The sequence below is a fragment of the Vanessa cardui genome, chromosome 2, assembly GCF_905220365.1.
Source record: "Vanessa cardui chromosome 2, ilVanCard2.1, whole genome shotgun sequence".
NCBI lineage: Eukaryota > Metazoa > Arthropoda > Insecta > Lepidoptera > Nymphalidae > Vanessa > Vanessa cardui.
The window spans coordinates 2,933,006-2,948,750 of record NC_061124.1 but is presented as its reverse complement, the minus strand read 5'-3'; the positions used below and the strand labels follow the sequence as shown (position 1 = coordinate 2,948,750).

The 15,745-nt window shown below is 35.2% G+C and overlaps 1 protein-coding gene across 1 annotated transcript in view; it reads right to left on the bottom strand.

The window, feature by feature from the left end:
- LOC124540233 (arrestin homolog) overlaps positions 1-15,745 on the bottom strand; it is a 166,633-nt gene that overhangs the window by 38,440 nt on the left and 112,448 nt on the right. Inside the window, exon 4 of the mRNA XM_047117701.1 lies at positions 1,798-1,918. Coding sequence (XP_046973657.1) covers positions 1,798-1,918 — 121 coding nt within the window. The remainder of the gene's footprint in view (positions 1-1,797; positions 1,919-15,745) is intronic.

The window sequence follows — 15,745 nt, the reverse complement described above, 5'->3', positions numbered from 1 at the left end:
TAGATATTCGCATAGCGTCTACACAATATTGGCACAAATGTTGGACATATTTAAAATCATGATACGCCATTATAAATATTAATAAGATAGTAGCAATTATATATGTACATAGGCTTTATAGTTACATAAAAGTTTTTTTTATTTAGTCAGAAGTTTTCACTTCTTTTGCTTTCACGTACAATTAATTCACAGTGTGACCTTCGAAACGGGAGCATACAATCAGCTAAATCTCTTCAAAAGATTGGCACCATTGTAATCTTACTCATTTAGGTACTCTGCGATTTAATGTACTGGTTATTGTCTGGCAAGCGTTGCAATAACTTATTAATTCCATACGAAGTAGATGTTAATATAAACCCTATATTTATATGTTCGAGGCGATTTATTAATAGTTCTGATATGTTATGCTCTGCAAAAAGCTCTCGTTAATATGAAACATTTTATAATATAACATTATTCAACTTACGTTAATATCAACATGACTTTATTTAGATTCCAAAGTTCGACAATAACTTGACCGCTTTATTGCTCCAAACGTTCTTTTATATGAATCCATAATGATTACGATCGGTAATTCAAATATCGACCAATCAATTGTCCATTTAATGTGATAATTGTCTGTTGTTCTTTATCACTCCTCTTGATTGGTTAAATGTTCATATACGCAAAAAATCTATGGCAGAAACGAATGCGCACAAAGATACAGAGATGTCGCAATTGGATGAATGATGTACGAAATTACGAGGAATATCAAAGTTTGATATTCCTGGTAACCGGACAAGATCAGTGTGTACAGTCAGAGCAAGAAAACCTTCGTCAGTTTTCAAATTTATTCCTCCATCGAGTTTTCAACTCTTAGTACCTTTTGAATCTAAACATCAAATCATTACGACGCAATATGTCATTCTCGATCGCTAACGCAGATTTTATCGCTCATACTGAGTACACGAAAATAGATCATAAAGTGACGAACCTTTTCTTACCCCAACTATACAAAAACACACTCTCTATTGCTTTTACATGTTTTCCTAGAATCGGGAGTTCAATGTCAAGTTTTCGACTCCGAACTGCTTCTGAGAATAAAAAATAAATTCTCATTGCCGAGATATAGGGCAATAGGAACATAGTTTGGCTAATAATATAGAACCTGTATTTGATGAGAGCCCTGTGCTAGGATGTCTGAGTACTATACACTTGCCTTATATTCTAGCGCCTAATAGAAATATTTTGTATGAGTTTGCTCTGGTTTTAAAAAAGCTAATAACAGCTAAAAGAGTCACAATCAGTTCCCAAGGTATTAGCAATTATGGTGATTACAGCACTTACCATCAAGTTACTCATTTGCGTGCCCGATATTACTGCCTTATAAGATAGTGAGACTACCGCCAACGCTAGTTAACCATAGATAAGATAAAATGGCATTTTAGATCATTGACGGTAAGGAATTATAACTTTTTCAGCGTTAATGATATTGGTACACCAAGATGCTACATTCATCCGCACTGGTTGATTACTACAAATAATTGAAATCAACCAATCACGTCTTCGAACAAATATGTTCACACGATATCCTCACAGAGGTATCTGAGTCATTACGTTTCCACCAATAGAAATCCATTAACAGACATCTCTCAAGTTTTATTTACGGGGAAAGTTTTTGTAATTCTACGTCAAACGATAAAATTGTATGAAAATATACAGTCTTATTATTTTACTCACACGGTTCTAAATAAAAGTACTTTATTATTTCCGTGTAATTACGTGTGAAATCAAAACCACTTAGTAAAATTTATTTACCTGTAATGCTGTGTTTGGTTCTCTTTCGAGGTTGCAATGCAGCGGCCATATCTGCGCGAGGCTCATGATTGCCTCGTTACAGAACTTGAGGCCCATCACTTCTTCATCTTCACGACCGTATCTGTCAACAGAACAAACAATATAAGTTGTGTTTTTTTTTTTTTTATTTTAAAAACGGACAGTCGAAATGGTTTAGGTATTAAACTTAATAACAAACATATATACGTATACTAGTCGTCGCGCGCGGGTTTGCTTGCGTTTTAGGGGATGGTTGTCATATGTTAGGAAAGTTGGCTGTCAATTCTTGGAGCTCAAGTTTGCTAAATATCAACCTTCATCAAAATCAGTTCAGTGGTGGTGATAGGAGTAAAACAGACACACAGAGTTACTTTCATATTTATAATATTAGTTAGTATAGATTATCTGATGAACTGAGATGGCCCAGTGGTTAGAACGCGTGCATCTTAACCGATGTTTGCGGGTTCAAACCCAGGCACGCACCACTATTGTATATGTGCTTAATTTGTAGTTATAATTCATCTCGTGCTCGGCGGTGAAGGAAAATATCGTGAGGAAACCTGCATGTGTCTAATTTCATCGAAATTCTGCCACATGTGCAATCCACCAACTCGCATTGGAACAGCGTGGTGGAATATGTTCCAAGTCCTATCCTTAATGGAAGGAGGCCTTATCACAGCAGTGGGAAATTTACAAGCTTACTTAACTTTGTAACTTTACTTTTTTTTACTTTTATAGATTATCTAATTGTAATATTAGTTGTCTGCCTTTTATTAACGATTTAAGCACTTACTCCTATGTTTAAACAAAAAAAAAATCTGAACTATATGAACAAGAGCATGACATAAGCTATGGAGTATTTTATTCCTTTTGCTGAAGTATCCCTTGAGACCAAAGCTCGCCCTTGGTATAATGCTGAATGTCTCTCAGCTGAAAAGCGTAAGTATGAATCCTATTTGTCTTGGGTTGATGCTCGTAAAAGCAAAGCATTGGATCTTCATTCTAAGAAGAAAACATACAACGCAGCTCAGTTTGACCACATTAGCCGTATAGGGGGAAATTTAGCTTCTTTTCCCTCTGGGAGCAAAGCTTTCTGGAGCCTCGCCAAGTCGGTTGAGAAAAACTTCTGTCGCTTTTCGCTGCCTCCTCTCCGCAAACCTGACGGATCCCTGGCCCACACCGCTAAGGAGAAAGCAAATTTATTTGCCTATCTCTTCGCGGAGGATTCTCGTCTGGACAGCAATGGCAAGCTTCCACCTCAGTTACCTCCGTTTGGTCCTAAAATGAACGCCGTTAAAATACACCAAAAAGAGGCACTCAAATGTTTGCGAAACCTGGACGTTAATAAGGCCAGTGGTCCTGATGGCATTCCACCAGTGGTACTGAAGTATTGTGCTCCTGAGTTGTCTCCTGTTTTGACTCGTCTATACCAACTTTCTCTGGAAACTGGCAAGGTTCCGAGATCCTGGAAGCTTGTTAATGTTCAGCCCATTCCCAAAAAAGGAAGCCGTGCTGACCCAGCCATTTACCGTCCCGTTGCGATCACCTCTATAATCTGTAAGATTATGTAGCGTATTTTAAATAATCGTCTTCTGTCATATCTTGAAGAAAACGAGCTCCTTAGTGATAACCAATATGGTTTTCGCAAAGGACGCTCGACCGGAGATATGCTGATTTATGCCACCCACCTTTGGAACGAGGCCTTGGAGGGTCATGCTGAAGCAATAGCCGTCTCATTAGACATCTCAAAGGCCTTTGACCGGGTCTGGCACGAGGCTCTACTTTGTAAGCTTCCAGCATACGGCATACTTTCTGAGCTCTGTGACTGGATATATGACTTCTTGAGGGAACGATCGATTCGAGTTGTCTTGGATGGTTGTTCTTCCGATCTAATGGCAATCAATGCTGGAGTACCTCAGGGATCTGTTCTCTCTGCTACCTTGTTTCTGCTGCACATAAATTATCTTCTAACACCCGGTATTATTAGCTACGCCGATGACAGCACTGTAGTTGAGAGGTACATGTCCAACCCACGAGCCAGTCCAGATGAAATACGGTCCTTGAGAGAGTCCATGATTGAACGGGTAAACGTGACTTTGCAGTGGGTGTCAGATTGGGGTGACGCCAATCTCGTCCAGTTCAACCCTTCCAAAACACAAGCGTGTCTTTTTTCCGCAAAAAAGAGTAACTTCGATTTAACACCCACCTTCGAAGGTGTATCCTTACCGATCACAGACCATCACCTCTAACCTCAACTTTGGCCAACAAATCGAGTCTATGGCACAAGCGGCATCCAAGAAAATTTCAATTCTCTCAAAAGTTCGGCGGTACTTCAGCTCTGAACAGCTGCTTAATCTTTACACTGCACAAGTTCGATCATGCATGGAGTACTGCAGTCATCTCTTGGACGGTGCAGCCAAATATCATCTGGAAGCTTTGGACTCAGTTGACCGAAGAGCCCGTAGGTTAATTAACGACGAAAAGCTCTCAAATAGCAGACTGCACTCCCTTGAGCAACGTCGCCGAGTGGCTAGCTTATCGGTTTTTTATAGGATGCACTTTGGAGAGTGCTCGAAGGCTCTTTTTGAACTGATAGAACCATCTCCATTCCTTTATCGGACAACTAGGCGCAGACAAAAGTTTCATCCATTCATTGTTGACATACTCAAAAGTCGAACTAAACGATTTGTCAGCTCGTTTTTGGTAAGAGTCGCCAAGATTTGGAACGACCTGTCTGCGTCTATTTTTCCTGATAAATTGAACTCCGGAGCCTTTAAGAGTAGAGTGAACAGGTTTCTTTTGGATGTGCGTTTACCACCTTCGTCTTCATCTGCACTTTCCATCAGGTGAGATAGAAGACAAACGCCTATTCCATATAAATATGTAAAAAATAAAATAAAAACCAAAATATCCAAATGTAATCGTTATCAAAAGGCTGCCAAGACGTCAACCCAGATGAAAGTTGTGATCTAAAGTTTTAACTACTTTTTTAAATTCATATTATAAGAGTTCTACGTATTTGAGAGCGAAGGTATTGTTTTATTAATCTAGTATCAGATGTTAAATATTTAATAAATAATACCCAAATGTAAATTAAAAACGTATTCACATATTTGTATTCTAGGTATTTGGAAAATAACATAATACGGTTTCATTTAACGGGCTCTAGTTATAGGAATACTATTTGATTGATAATTAATGAAATTTGTTACATAAAATTTGTGTGGTGTATACAATACTTTTATATGTTTTCCGATTTTAGTATTATTTGTTCATAATAAATAAATCGTTAATGGTTTTGGTATAAGTTGGATAGTCAACCTCGCCTGCCTAACACCAACTGTCGTGGTAGTTTACCCGCAACGGCGTGGGTAGCCCAAAGTACAGGTATATACTGGCCTCTAAACATCCTTTGTCACCTCTTACGACATCCATGGATAGATAAGGGTAGGTTCTATTCTGATCCGGGACTATCCCGATGGATGGAACGATGGACAATGGATGGATTGTGTGAATGACGATTTGGTTTAAAAGAATGTTACTTGTGGGATGACTTCAGACAGAGTAGTAAGGAAGAAGATATGCAGTGCTGAACCCGAATAACATTGAAAGAAGGGCAGGATGATGATGATAAAGAAATAGTTTATGACAGAAAGGTTTAAGTCATATCAATGAATCATTTTTAAGTTTATGAAGTAATCTTTCTATTTTTTATGAAATAGGTTGGCGGACGAACATGTCGGCGGTAGAATATCTGATGAGTAGGTGGTACCTACCCAGGAGAGTTTGCACAAAGCCCTACTGCCAATTATTGCAATTGCAATCCAAACCTAATTCATTGCTAATAAAAAAGACAATTTATAAAAACATAAAAAGTTAATACACATAATCTCTGTCTTTCCTTTTATGCATATATTTTTGTTTTATTTGAGAAATACGAAAATTGTGAAAAAATTTGGGTACCTTACAAAAGCCGATAGGCAATAAAAAAGGAATGTCATAATACGCGGTATTGATGTTTAAATTTGACCCCAGACTATTGTGTTTCACATTAAACGTGTTATTAAAACGTGTGGAATCATTTATTGAGATTATATTTTTAATTACTTTCAACGTATTCCAAAAATCATATTTTTCTTAAATGTGGCGCTCGTCAAATAGTCTATCTCATGACATAGTTTTACGGGATATATTTATATGAAAATTGCAATCCTTTTAAATTACTTCACAATAACTCCTAAATATGTTATGAAATACGTTTGAAATGAACATACTTTTCGCAGAAAAATATAATGATACACAATATTCACGAACTTGGCCGCCTTCCTTCATGTCAAGGGCGTCTCAAATCTTTGTTCTGGCAATCGTTCAATTTACTTAAAGAGCTTAAGGGCGCCTCTTAACTGGATATGCAAGACGAGATATTGCGTTTATATTTTGTCATATGAGAAATATGACGAATGCCTTCCTTAGATATATTTCTAAGAATTGGTTTTACTAGAAATTGGTAGAGTAAAAAATTGTGAAGTATTGTTTCCATTCATAAAATGTGAGGGCATCATATAATCGGAGATCTTTTGAGCCCGTATAAACGCTGATTCCCTTATCCTTTAAACCGGTACATAAGATAATTCATTCCGTCTCATCACGATATCACTCAGTCAAAATCAAAATAAATTTTATTCAAGTGGGCTTTTACAAGCACTTTTGAATCGTCATTTTACAATAAAGTGAAGCTACCACCGGTTCGGAAAGTAGATTCTACCAAGAAGAACCGGCAAGAAAATAATTAGTTACTCTTTTTCAACATTTAAAATTTCCAATCATATTACTTAAATACAATTATATATCCTGCCTGGAAGTCAAGGTATCAATTCCAAGTTTTTTTATCATCTACAAAATCTTGTATCGAATATTATGCCTTTTTTACCAATGTATTTTTAAAAGAGATTACTAAAAATGTCTACGAAATTAATTATTGTTTCTTAAGTTTCCACTGCTTTGGTGTTTTATAGTATGGTTAATGTTACAGCGCAAATGTCTATGGATAGCGGTGACCACTTCATATTTTATGTGGCCCATCTGTCCACCCACCTTCATATACCATATACCACAAAATTACCTAGTGTAAGATTTTACCAATGGATACTGAAGTTTAATTCATATTTATATTTTCTATTACGTCTTGTAACCAAAATAAAAATACATACAGTACGCCTTTTTTTTAGCGCACACACTTGTGCACAATAATGGGATGTTCTTCAAAATTCTCTCAGAAAAGTTAAATACTTTTCATATACTTATTAAAATTCCAAGAAATTTGTGAAAATAAACAATCTATTCAATTATTCGATGATATGTACTATGTAGCAAGACACGTGTAATAATTCAATTCGTTTTTCTGTGAACTCCATGAAGAAATAATTATTGGTATTGCATTTCATATGAAATCTGGCTTTCGTTTCCTGTAATATAACTATATATATATATACAGCTATAATTATATATACAGTTGGTCTATTACGTTTAGAATAAAACAGTCTTGAAAATAATATGGAAAATCAAATGATGTAACTACCCTTGTTTACTTCAACGCAGCGAACATTGGATTTTGCAATGGCATTAAATATTTGTTGACTTTCAGACAAGACGTTCTATGTATGTGATTAAATTTAACTAATATGTATCACACATATTGGAAAGAGATGTGCTATAATGAGATTCCCGCTGGTTTTTCTCGGTAGAATCTATATCTCGATTTTTTTTATGACATAGGTGACAAACGAGCAGGAGGCTCAACTGATGGAAAGTGACTACCACCGACAATGGACATCCGCAACACCAGGGGGCTTGCAGGTGCGTTGCTGGCCTTTAAGGAAGGAGTACGCTCTTTTCTTGAAGGTTCCCATGTCGTATCGGTTCGGAGAACCGCCGGCGAAAGCTGGTTCCACAAAGTGGTCGTGCGAGGCAGAAAATGTCTAAGATATCGCGCTGTTGTGGATTTTCGTACATCAAGGTGGTGCGGGTGAAAGTAGCGGAACTGGTAGCTTTATTTAATGTAGTTCTATAAAGTGACGATTCAAATGAAAAGCCTTCTGCAATAAAGTATATTTCGATTTTTAGTGAGTCAGGGTACTTCAGACTTTGGCGGCCCATTGTCTATGTAAGATAAATATTTCTTACAGTGTCAATAAAAGGACGATGGTGAATTACTATCAGGCTCATTTTCCAGTCCGACTGTATATTTACAACAAATATTTTAAAAAAAAACACTCTGAATATGGAACAATTTTTTTTTAATTTAACAATTCAAGGGTAGTAAGAACGAAGCCTTAGTAAAAATACAGAATTAGGTGAGACAATTTCCAACAAAGCTTCCGTTGATGGTCATTATTCGCTCAATAAATCGTCCGTAAAGTATAGGTATCTTATCGCCTAGGTTTTCTTGCGAAAGATATAACGATAACAATTATTTCTTCAATTGAAATATTTCAAGTACTAATTTTCATTTGTTTGAATAATTTTATTGTCCTTCAGGAATCTGTTGTTCATTTAATTGTGGACTGAATAATTATAGCAAGAGTATCAATTCTACTCAATTTATCTATACGGATCTGAAGCTTTGCATTGAAATAAAAAAATAGTGAGTTCTATTTGTTAATGATTTTTTATGATGCATGGTAAGTGGTCACCACCGTTTATATAAATTGACTCTGTAAGAAATATTAATTCTCCCAATCATGGAAACTAAGATGTCATGTCCCTTGTGCCTGTTACATTGGCTCACCTTTTCAGAACACAAATATACTATGTGTACTACTTTTAGGCACAAGGGCCTACCACAAAGAAATAACATCACCGATATTATTAAATTGACCGCTTACGTTTACGTTGACCATTATCAAGGGAACTAACTACGCAATGTATAACAATTTAACTATTTCCCTCACAGAGTTCGAACCGCAAATCCACGGCTGGAGGAGTTCCGACATAGGAATAGCTTCCGTATACAACACAAACACTACTATTTCTAGACATCAGGATTCTGAGGATTGCATTTACGAATTTTCCAATCTCAGGTTTAAAACTATAACTTCGAGATTTGCACACTTATTAGCTTGCCCGTGGGCAGACTTCTGCATTTATATACTTATAGGTTAGGTGGCTTTATAACTATGGATTATAATATTGACGTATACAAACTAATTCTCATAAGCCCATATGCATACATTCGGTTGAATTCCAGCATTGCATTTCCAACGATTATCATAAATCGTTAACATTAAATGTATTATTCAAATATGTGGACTATTTTAATTTGCATCATTAATTTCATAACCATTAGCAACTAATGCAGTATGATCAGATGTATAAATAATTATATTATGAAATACTATGTCAATAATACGTTGGACACCCTAAGGAACGAATTTTGGAAATGTTACCCCTTAGGGGGTGAAATAGGAGTTGACAGTTTGTGTCGGTCATTTTTTAAGTTAGAAACACGAAGTTTTATTTTTGCGCTACATATTAAAAATAGTTGATATAAATTTAAGCGTTTATGGATGTGGGTGGGTCTGAACAATACATTTAGTATACAAGTATTAAATTAATGTAATATATTAAATGATTCTGTCATATAACAAATACCACGCGTGCAAAGTCAATGATTTACAAAATTTTATGTTTAATTTTATTAATTTTTAATAACCCCAAAAGTTATCGATTTTATAGTCATTGTTAGTGCCAGGTAGCCTGGCTCTACAGGTACAGTTAAATATTAAAGTTAAATATTATAGCATTCATCATGTTGATGTCACGTAAGTATTCGGTACGTCACTAGTCGTGGACCTAATTACTGTTGACGGAAGTTATTTGTCTAATGTTTTCCTCAAGAAAGTTCGCCTCAAGGGACGTGCTAATTTTGTTGATCAGAAATTCGTCACGAGTATAGTATTACCTCAAAACATATAACTTAGGTAATACATGCGCGATCCACTCGAATATTCCGGCTAACTAATATTGTTCTTATTGTTTGTCAATAATATTAAGGAAAATTACCATGTAAGAATATTACATAAAATTAAAATAAATAATAATAATAAATATGAGACAACATCACAGACATTACTTTGATCTCAATGTAAGTAGCTGAAGCACTTGTTTCTATAAGGAAAACAGAAGTAACGACTTTACCACTAATACGTAAGTAAAAGTAAAATTTTCGAAAAAATTATTTTAAATCAACTTCTCGTCCATTTCGGTAAAAATGCTATTTTTCATGGTGAGCAATTCGGTTTTAGAAGAGGTCGCTCGACAACTGATGCGGGAATTGCGCTTCTCAAACATATTTACGATGCTTGGGAGAAATCACAGAACGCTATTGGAGTATTCTGTGATTTATCTAAAGCATTCGATTGTGTAGAACACGAAACGCTTCTTTATAAGCTCAAATATTACGGTGTTAAAGGTAAAGCTCTTGATCTCATCGCTTCATATTTAAGTCAAAGAATCCAGCAAGTTTTTATTAATGGAATAAAGTCTTCTGGATCTACGTTAAAAATGGGAGTTCCACAAGGTTCAATTTTGGGTCCCTTTCTATTCCTAGTATATATAAATGATCTTCCTTTCTATGTTAAGGGTATTTGTGATATAGTGTTGTTTGCTGACGATACTTCGCTGATTTTTAAGGTTGACAGGAAAAAAAATGACTATGACGATGTGAACGGTGCATTATCACAGATACACAATTGGTTTACAGTAAATAATTTAGTTTTGAATGCTCAAAAAACAAAATGTGTAGTTTTTTACCCTACCTAATGTTAGAAAGCAAAATTATAATATATCTTTAAATGGTGACCGTCTTGAAGTAGCTGATACTACGGTGTTTTTAGGAATAGAATTGGATTCCAGACTTCAGTGGACCTCTCATTTATCATCCCTAACAGGAAGACTCAGCTCCGCAACATACGCGGTTAGAAAAGTTAGACAACTAACTGATATTGATACCGCTCGTTTAGTTTATTTTGGTTATTTTCACAGTATTATGTCATATGGCATATTACTTTGGGGTAACGCTGCAGATATTGAATCTGTCTTTATTTTACAAAAGAGAGCAATTCGGTTTATTTATAATCTTGGAGCTAGAGACTCTCTTCGGGATGTTTTTAACAGAATAGGAATACTTACTGTTGCGTCGCAATATATTTACAACAATATCATGTATATTCACAGTAACATTGATCACTTTGATAAAATCAGTGATAATCATTGTATATGCACTAGAAGTAAGGATAAACTTATAACGCCAAGTTTCCGACTCCGCAAAGTCAATGGATCCTTCTTGGGGCAAGGTATCCGTTTCTATAATAAAATTCCGCAGAAATTTTTAACTTTGCCGTTTAGTAAATTTAAATCGTTTGTTAAAAATACATTGGTAGAAAAAGCATACTATTCGATACAAGATTTTGTAGATGATAAAAAAGCGTGGAGTTAATACCTGTTGACTTCCAAGCAGGATACATTAATTGAAATAATTGTATTTAATTAACATGACGTTGTATTTTTTAAATGTTAAAAAAGAGTAACTACTGAGTTTCTTGCCGGTTCTTCTCGGTAGAATCTACTTTCCGAACCGGTGGTAGCTTCACTTAATTGTAAAATGACGATTCAAAAGTGCTTATAAAAGCCTACTTGAATAAAGTTTATTTTGATTTTGATTTTGATTTTGATTTTACCCAGACCCAAGACAACATAGAAAACTAATACTCTACATCGACTCGGCCAAATATAACAAATTTCATCAAATTCGTTAAAGTGGGTTGTTCGAAACAGCGTAACAGACGGACACTTCTGCCTGCATATTACTTTCACATTTTTTTTATTACTATAGAAACATTAATATAAAGTATGAAATAATTTTAATTTTTTAGGTAACTTATATAATTATTTAAATAAATTGAATTCGAAATTTGAATTTTAAAACAAGAATCAGTCAAGACATAATGGATATAATTTAATACATCTTGTTTGGGCTACTTTAAGCCAATCAAAATAATAATTTTCAACATGTCAAATGCATCTTCCAGTCTAGTTTAATTAATTACTCGTAATTAGTCAGTGTGCGTAGCTCGCCGGAGTCAATTTGTTAGATTTAATAATGATACGCTCACCTAGTTATTGAGATAGCTGAATAAACCACTAATAAATTATGATTATCGGTTTGTAATATAAATTATAATTAAATAATTAATTTTATGAATAAAATATCCTTTTAAATAAAAACTGCAATTCAATGTTTGTGCTCATCCATCATAAAATTTGTCTTTTGTAGCGCTTGCTAAGATTACGTAGACGTAGGCACATTCAATGTACAGTCAGAGTAAGAAAACATTCATCAGTTTTCAAATTTATTCCTTTATCAAGCCTAAAACTCTTAGTACCTTTTGAATCTAAACATCCAATCATTGTGACGCAATATATCATTCTCAATCGATAACGCAGATTATCGGTCATACTGAGGACACGAAAATAGATCTTAAGGTGACGGTTTCTTACGCCGACTTTACATATGTATTGTGTATTGTTATTTGCGTTAATACTTTTGCGTTAATACTAGCGTCACTGGAGGTTTCAATGGCCATGAAAAGGAAAGTTTATGTAAGGAATCAGTGAGACGAACATGCTAAATATGTTTCAATTAGAACATAGCTCTGTAGGATGTTGTCGATATGGAAAGGTATCGTAGTTGAAGTGAAAATCAAAAGAAAACCAACACTGTCTGTCTATCTTCGTACCGAAATACCTAGTTTTAATTCCAAAATGACTCAAAGTTCAGTATGTATATAATAAAATTTATTCATATTCGATCATGTAATTTAAGTCTTATTTCGCTCAATTAAGTTATTTTAAAATTTCAAAGCAAGATAGAGCATAAATAGATCATTATTTTTAGATTACCCTGCAGCCATTCCAAGTACCCAGCTGATCATATTTGTTTAATTTTACTTCAATAAAATCTATAAAGAATTTTTGAATAGATCTCGAAATAGAATGCAAAGATTTATATTTCATCAGTCAGTATTATGTAATCGAGTTGTTTCATGAAAAACAAATATATACGTAACTTTCATATTCTTTACCTTTCTCAGTGGAAAACCGTGTAACATGCTTCACCCACCTCATATGTTTTTGTATGTGTATTTGTATATGGCATTCGTAGCCTTTGGTGCCTAATGAGTTTGACGCCTTTACTGAGTATTCCGAAATACTCACTAAAGACGGGATCGTTTTGGACTGTTATCGTTACGAAAGTATTCTCTATCTGGTTATTCTCCAAGTCGTGTAGTTTTCAATACCTGTACAATGTTTTAAAGTCACCAGTCATGTCAAGTTTTGAGAATGAAGGTTGAAGATCACAGGGGTCCAGCTCTATTTGTATAAACATAATTTGTGAATTAATACCTACTGCGCATGGCTAGTGTGTAGGCCATGGCCTTAATTTGTCAGCAGTATATTATTCACTAAATAGGTGATACAGTAAAACCTGGTTAAGTGAGACTTCAAGGGACCTGCAATGTTGTATTCCACTAACCCGGTGTCTCAGATCATCATCAAACATCAACAGCCTGTAAATTCCCACTGCTGGGCTCAAGGTCTCCTCTCCCTTTGAGGAGAAGGTTTGGAATATATTCCACCACGCTGTTCCAATGCGGGTTGGTGGAATACACATGTGGTAGAATTTCTATGAAATTTGTCACATGCAGGTTTCCTCACGATGTTTTCCTTCACCACTGAGCACGAGATGAATTATAAAGACAAATTAAGCACTTGAATCAGCGGTGTTTGCCTGAGATTGAACCCGCAATCATCGGTTAAGATGCACGCGTTCTAACCACTGGGCCATCTCGACTCAGTCGAGATACTCAGGTGTAAATTAATATTTTTCTCAGTTATAGAGGTGCGATCATTAAATAATAAAACGTTTTATGAAAAAGTATAAAAAGAATAACTTATCAAACAAACAAAAGGATGTCATCTCAGAGGTTTAAGCACAAGGAAAACATCGTGAGGAAACCTGCATGTGACAAATTTCATAGAAATTCTGCCACATGTTTATTCCACCAACCCGCATTGAAACAGCGTGGTGGAATATGTTCCAAAACCTTCTCCTCAAAAGGAGAGGAGGCCTTTAGCCCAGCAGTGGGAATTTACAGGTTGGTGTTGTTGTTGATGGGACCGCATCATGAGTTCCAGTTATGGTGGTATTTCACTTATCTAGGTCCCACTTAACAAAGTTTCACTGTATATACACCCTAGCCTGTAAACGTGCATACATTCAAGAAATGAGAAAGTATATTAAAAGTGATAATTTCGTACATTAAGAGCTCACGAGTACACTTTTAGTTTTTTCGTCGAAACTTTCTAGACTTACATTAATACTAAGAGATTGAAAGATACATTTTCATCTTAATCCATTTAGTTCTTGAAAAATCTTTTAATTTTTTTTTATAACTTGTATAAGACCCATTTTTTTATTTCATTTTTCATTGCAGTCAATGAAAATGTGATTTGAATTGCAAATCAAAGATATTTGTTTATTTATTACGAACAGGATCTTGGTGGTAGGGCTCTGTATAACTACCACCCACTTATCAGATATTCTACCGTCAAATAGCAGTACTTGGTATTGTTGTGATACAGTTTGAAGGGTGAGCGAGCCAGTGTAACTACAGGCGCAAATGCCATAATATCTGAGTTAATATCTGAGTTACTATCACGTGCCACCAACCTTGGTGGCACGTGATTGATTGACGATGTAACGAGTGATTAGTATTTCTTGTATGAAATCGCCATCGTTTATGGGTTGGGGTAACCACTTCTGAGGGGTCCAGTGGCCTATTTGCTCGTCCACCTACCTATGCCAAAAAAAGAACAATGCGTCTAAAAAGATAACTTAAATATGAATCAATTAGTTTTCCACGGATTCGCTAGCATGTGATTGTAAAGGGAGGCTGGCTTTAACTGGTAGTGTTACTTGCCCTTGGCTTAAAACCTACCATATCAATATTAAGTAACAATCTGCCAATCTAATTTACAAAGTCAATATGACGGTATTGATTATTGTCATTTTTACAAACTTTCTATAGTGTAATTTTTATATAATTTATTCAATAATATGAATACGAGAAAGTATCCTGAGAACGCGCCCACGTAAGCATAATAGTAGAATAATAATGTCTGCAGTATTATTTTGCTATACGAAAGAGAATCAATAACTTCAGCACTTGATACTGAAGGTTAAGTGAAAAAAAAATTACCAGAAAAAAGTAACTTATATTTACCCTTATACAAACGTACGAGAAAGGAGGTAGTCCGATATGAACTCTTAACATTATCAACGACTACCCGCAAACTTCAGTCTCGTGAACAAGACATTCGTAGATAATGTCGAAATATCGAGCTCCACCAAACAAAAATAAAAAACATGGTAAATATCCCGAAATCAATAACTTTAACTTATATTTTGTTTTCGTTCGAGAGTAATATTAGTTTGTAATAAAGAAATATTGTAGACGGTTATTTCTACTGTTCTTGCGTTAAGTAAGTCATGTTAGGGTTTATTGGTATGGTATATATAAACCTATTATGTCCGTTAAGCCAGTTTCTTTCGTATTGCAATCTATAAAATAAACAGGATAGATTGTCACGTTATAATCTAAATTTTAAGCGCTCAGAAATACATACAGCAACAGCCTGTAAATTTCACACTGCTGGGCTAAGGCCTCCTCTCCTTTTGAGGAGAAGGTTTTGTAACATATTCCACTATGCTGTTCCATTGCGGATTACTGCGGAAATTTGACCCATGCAGGTTTCCTCACGATGTTTTTCTTTCGCCACCGAGCAGGAGATGAATTATTAACACCGATTT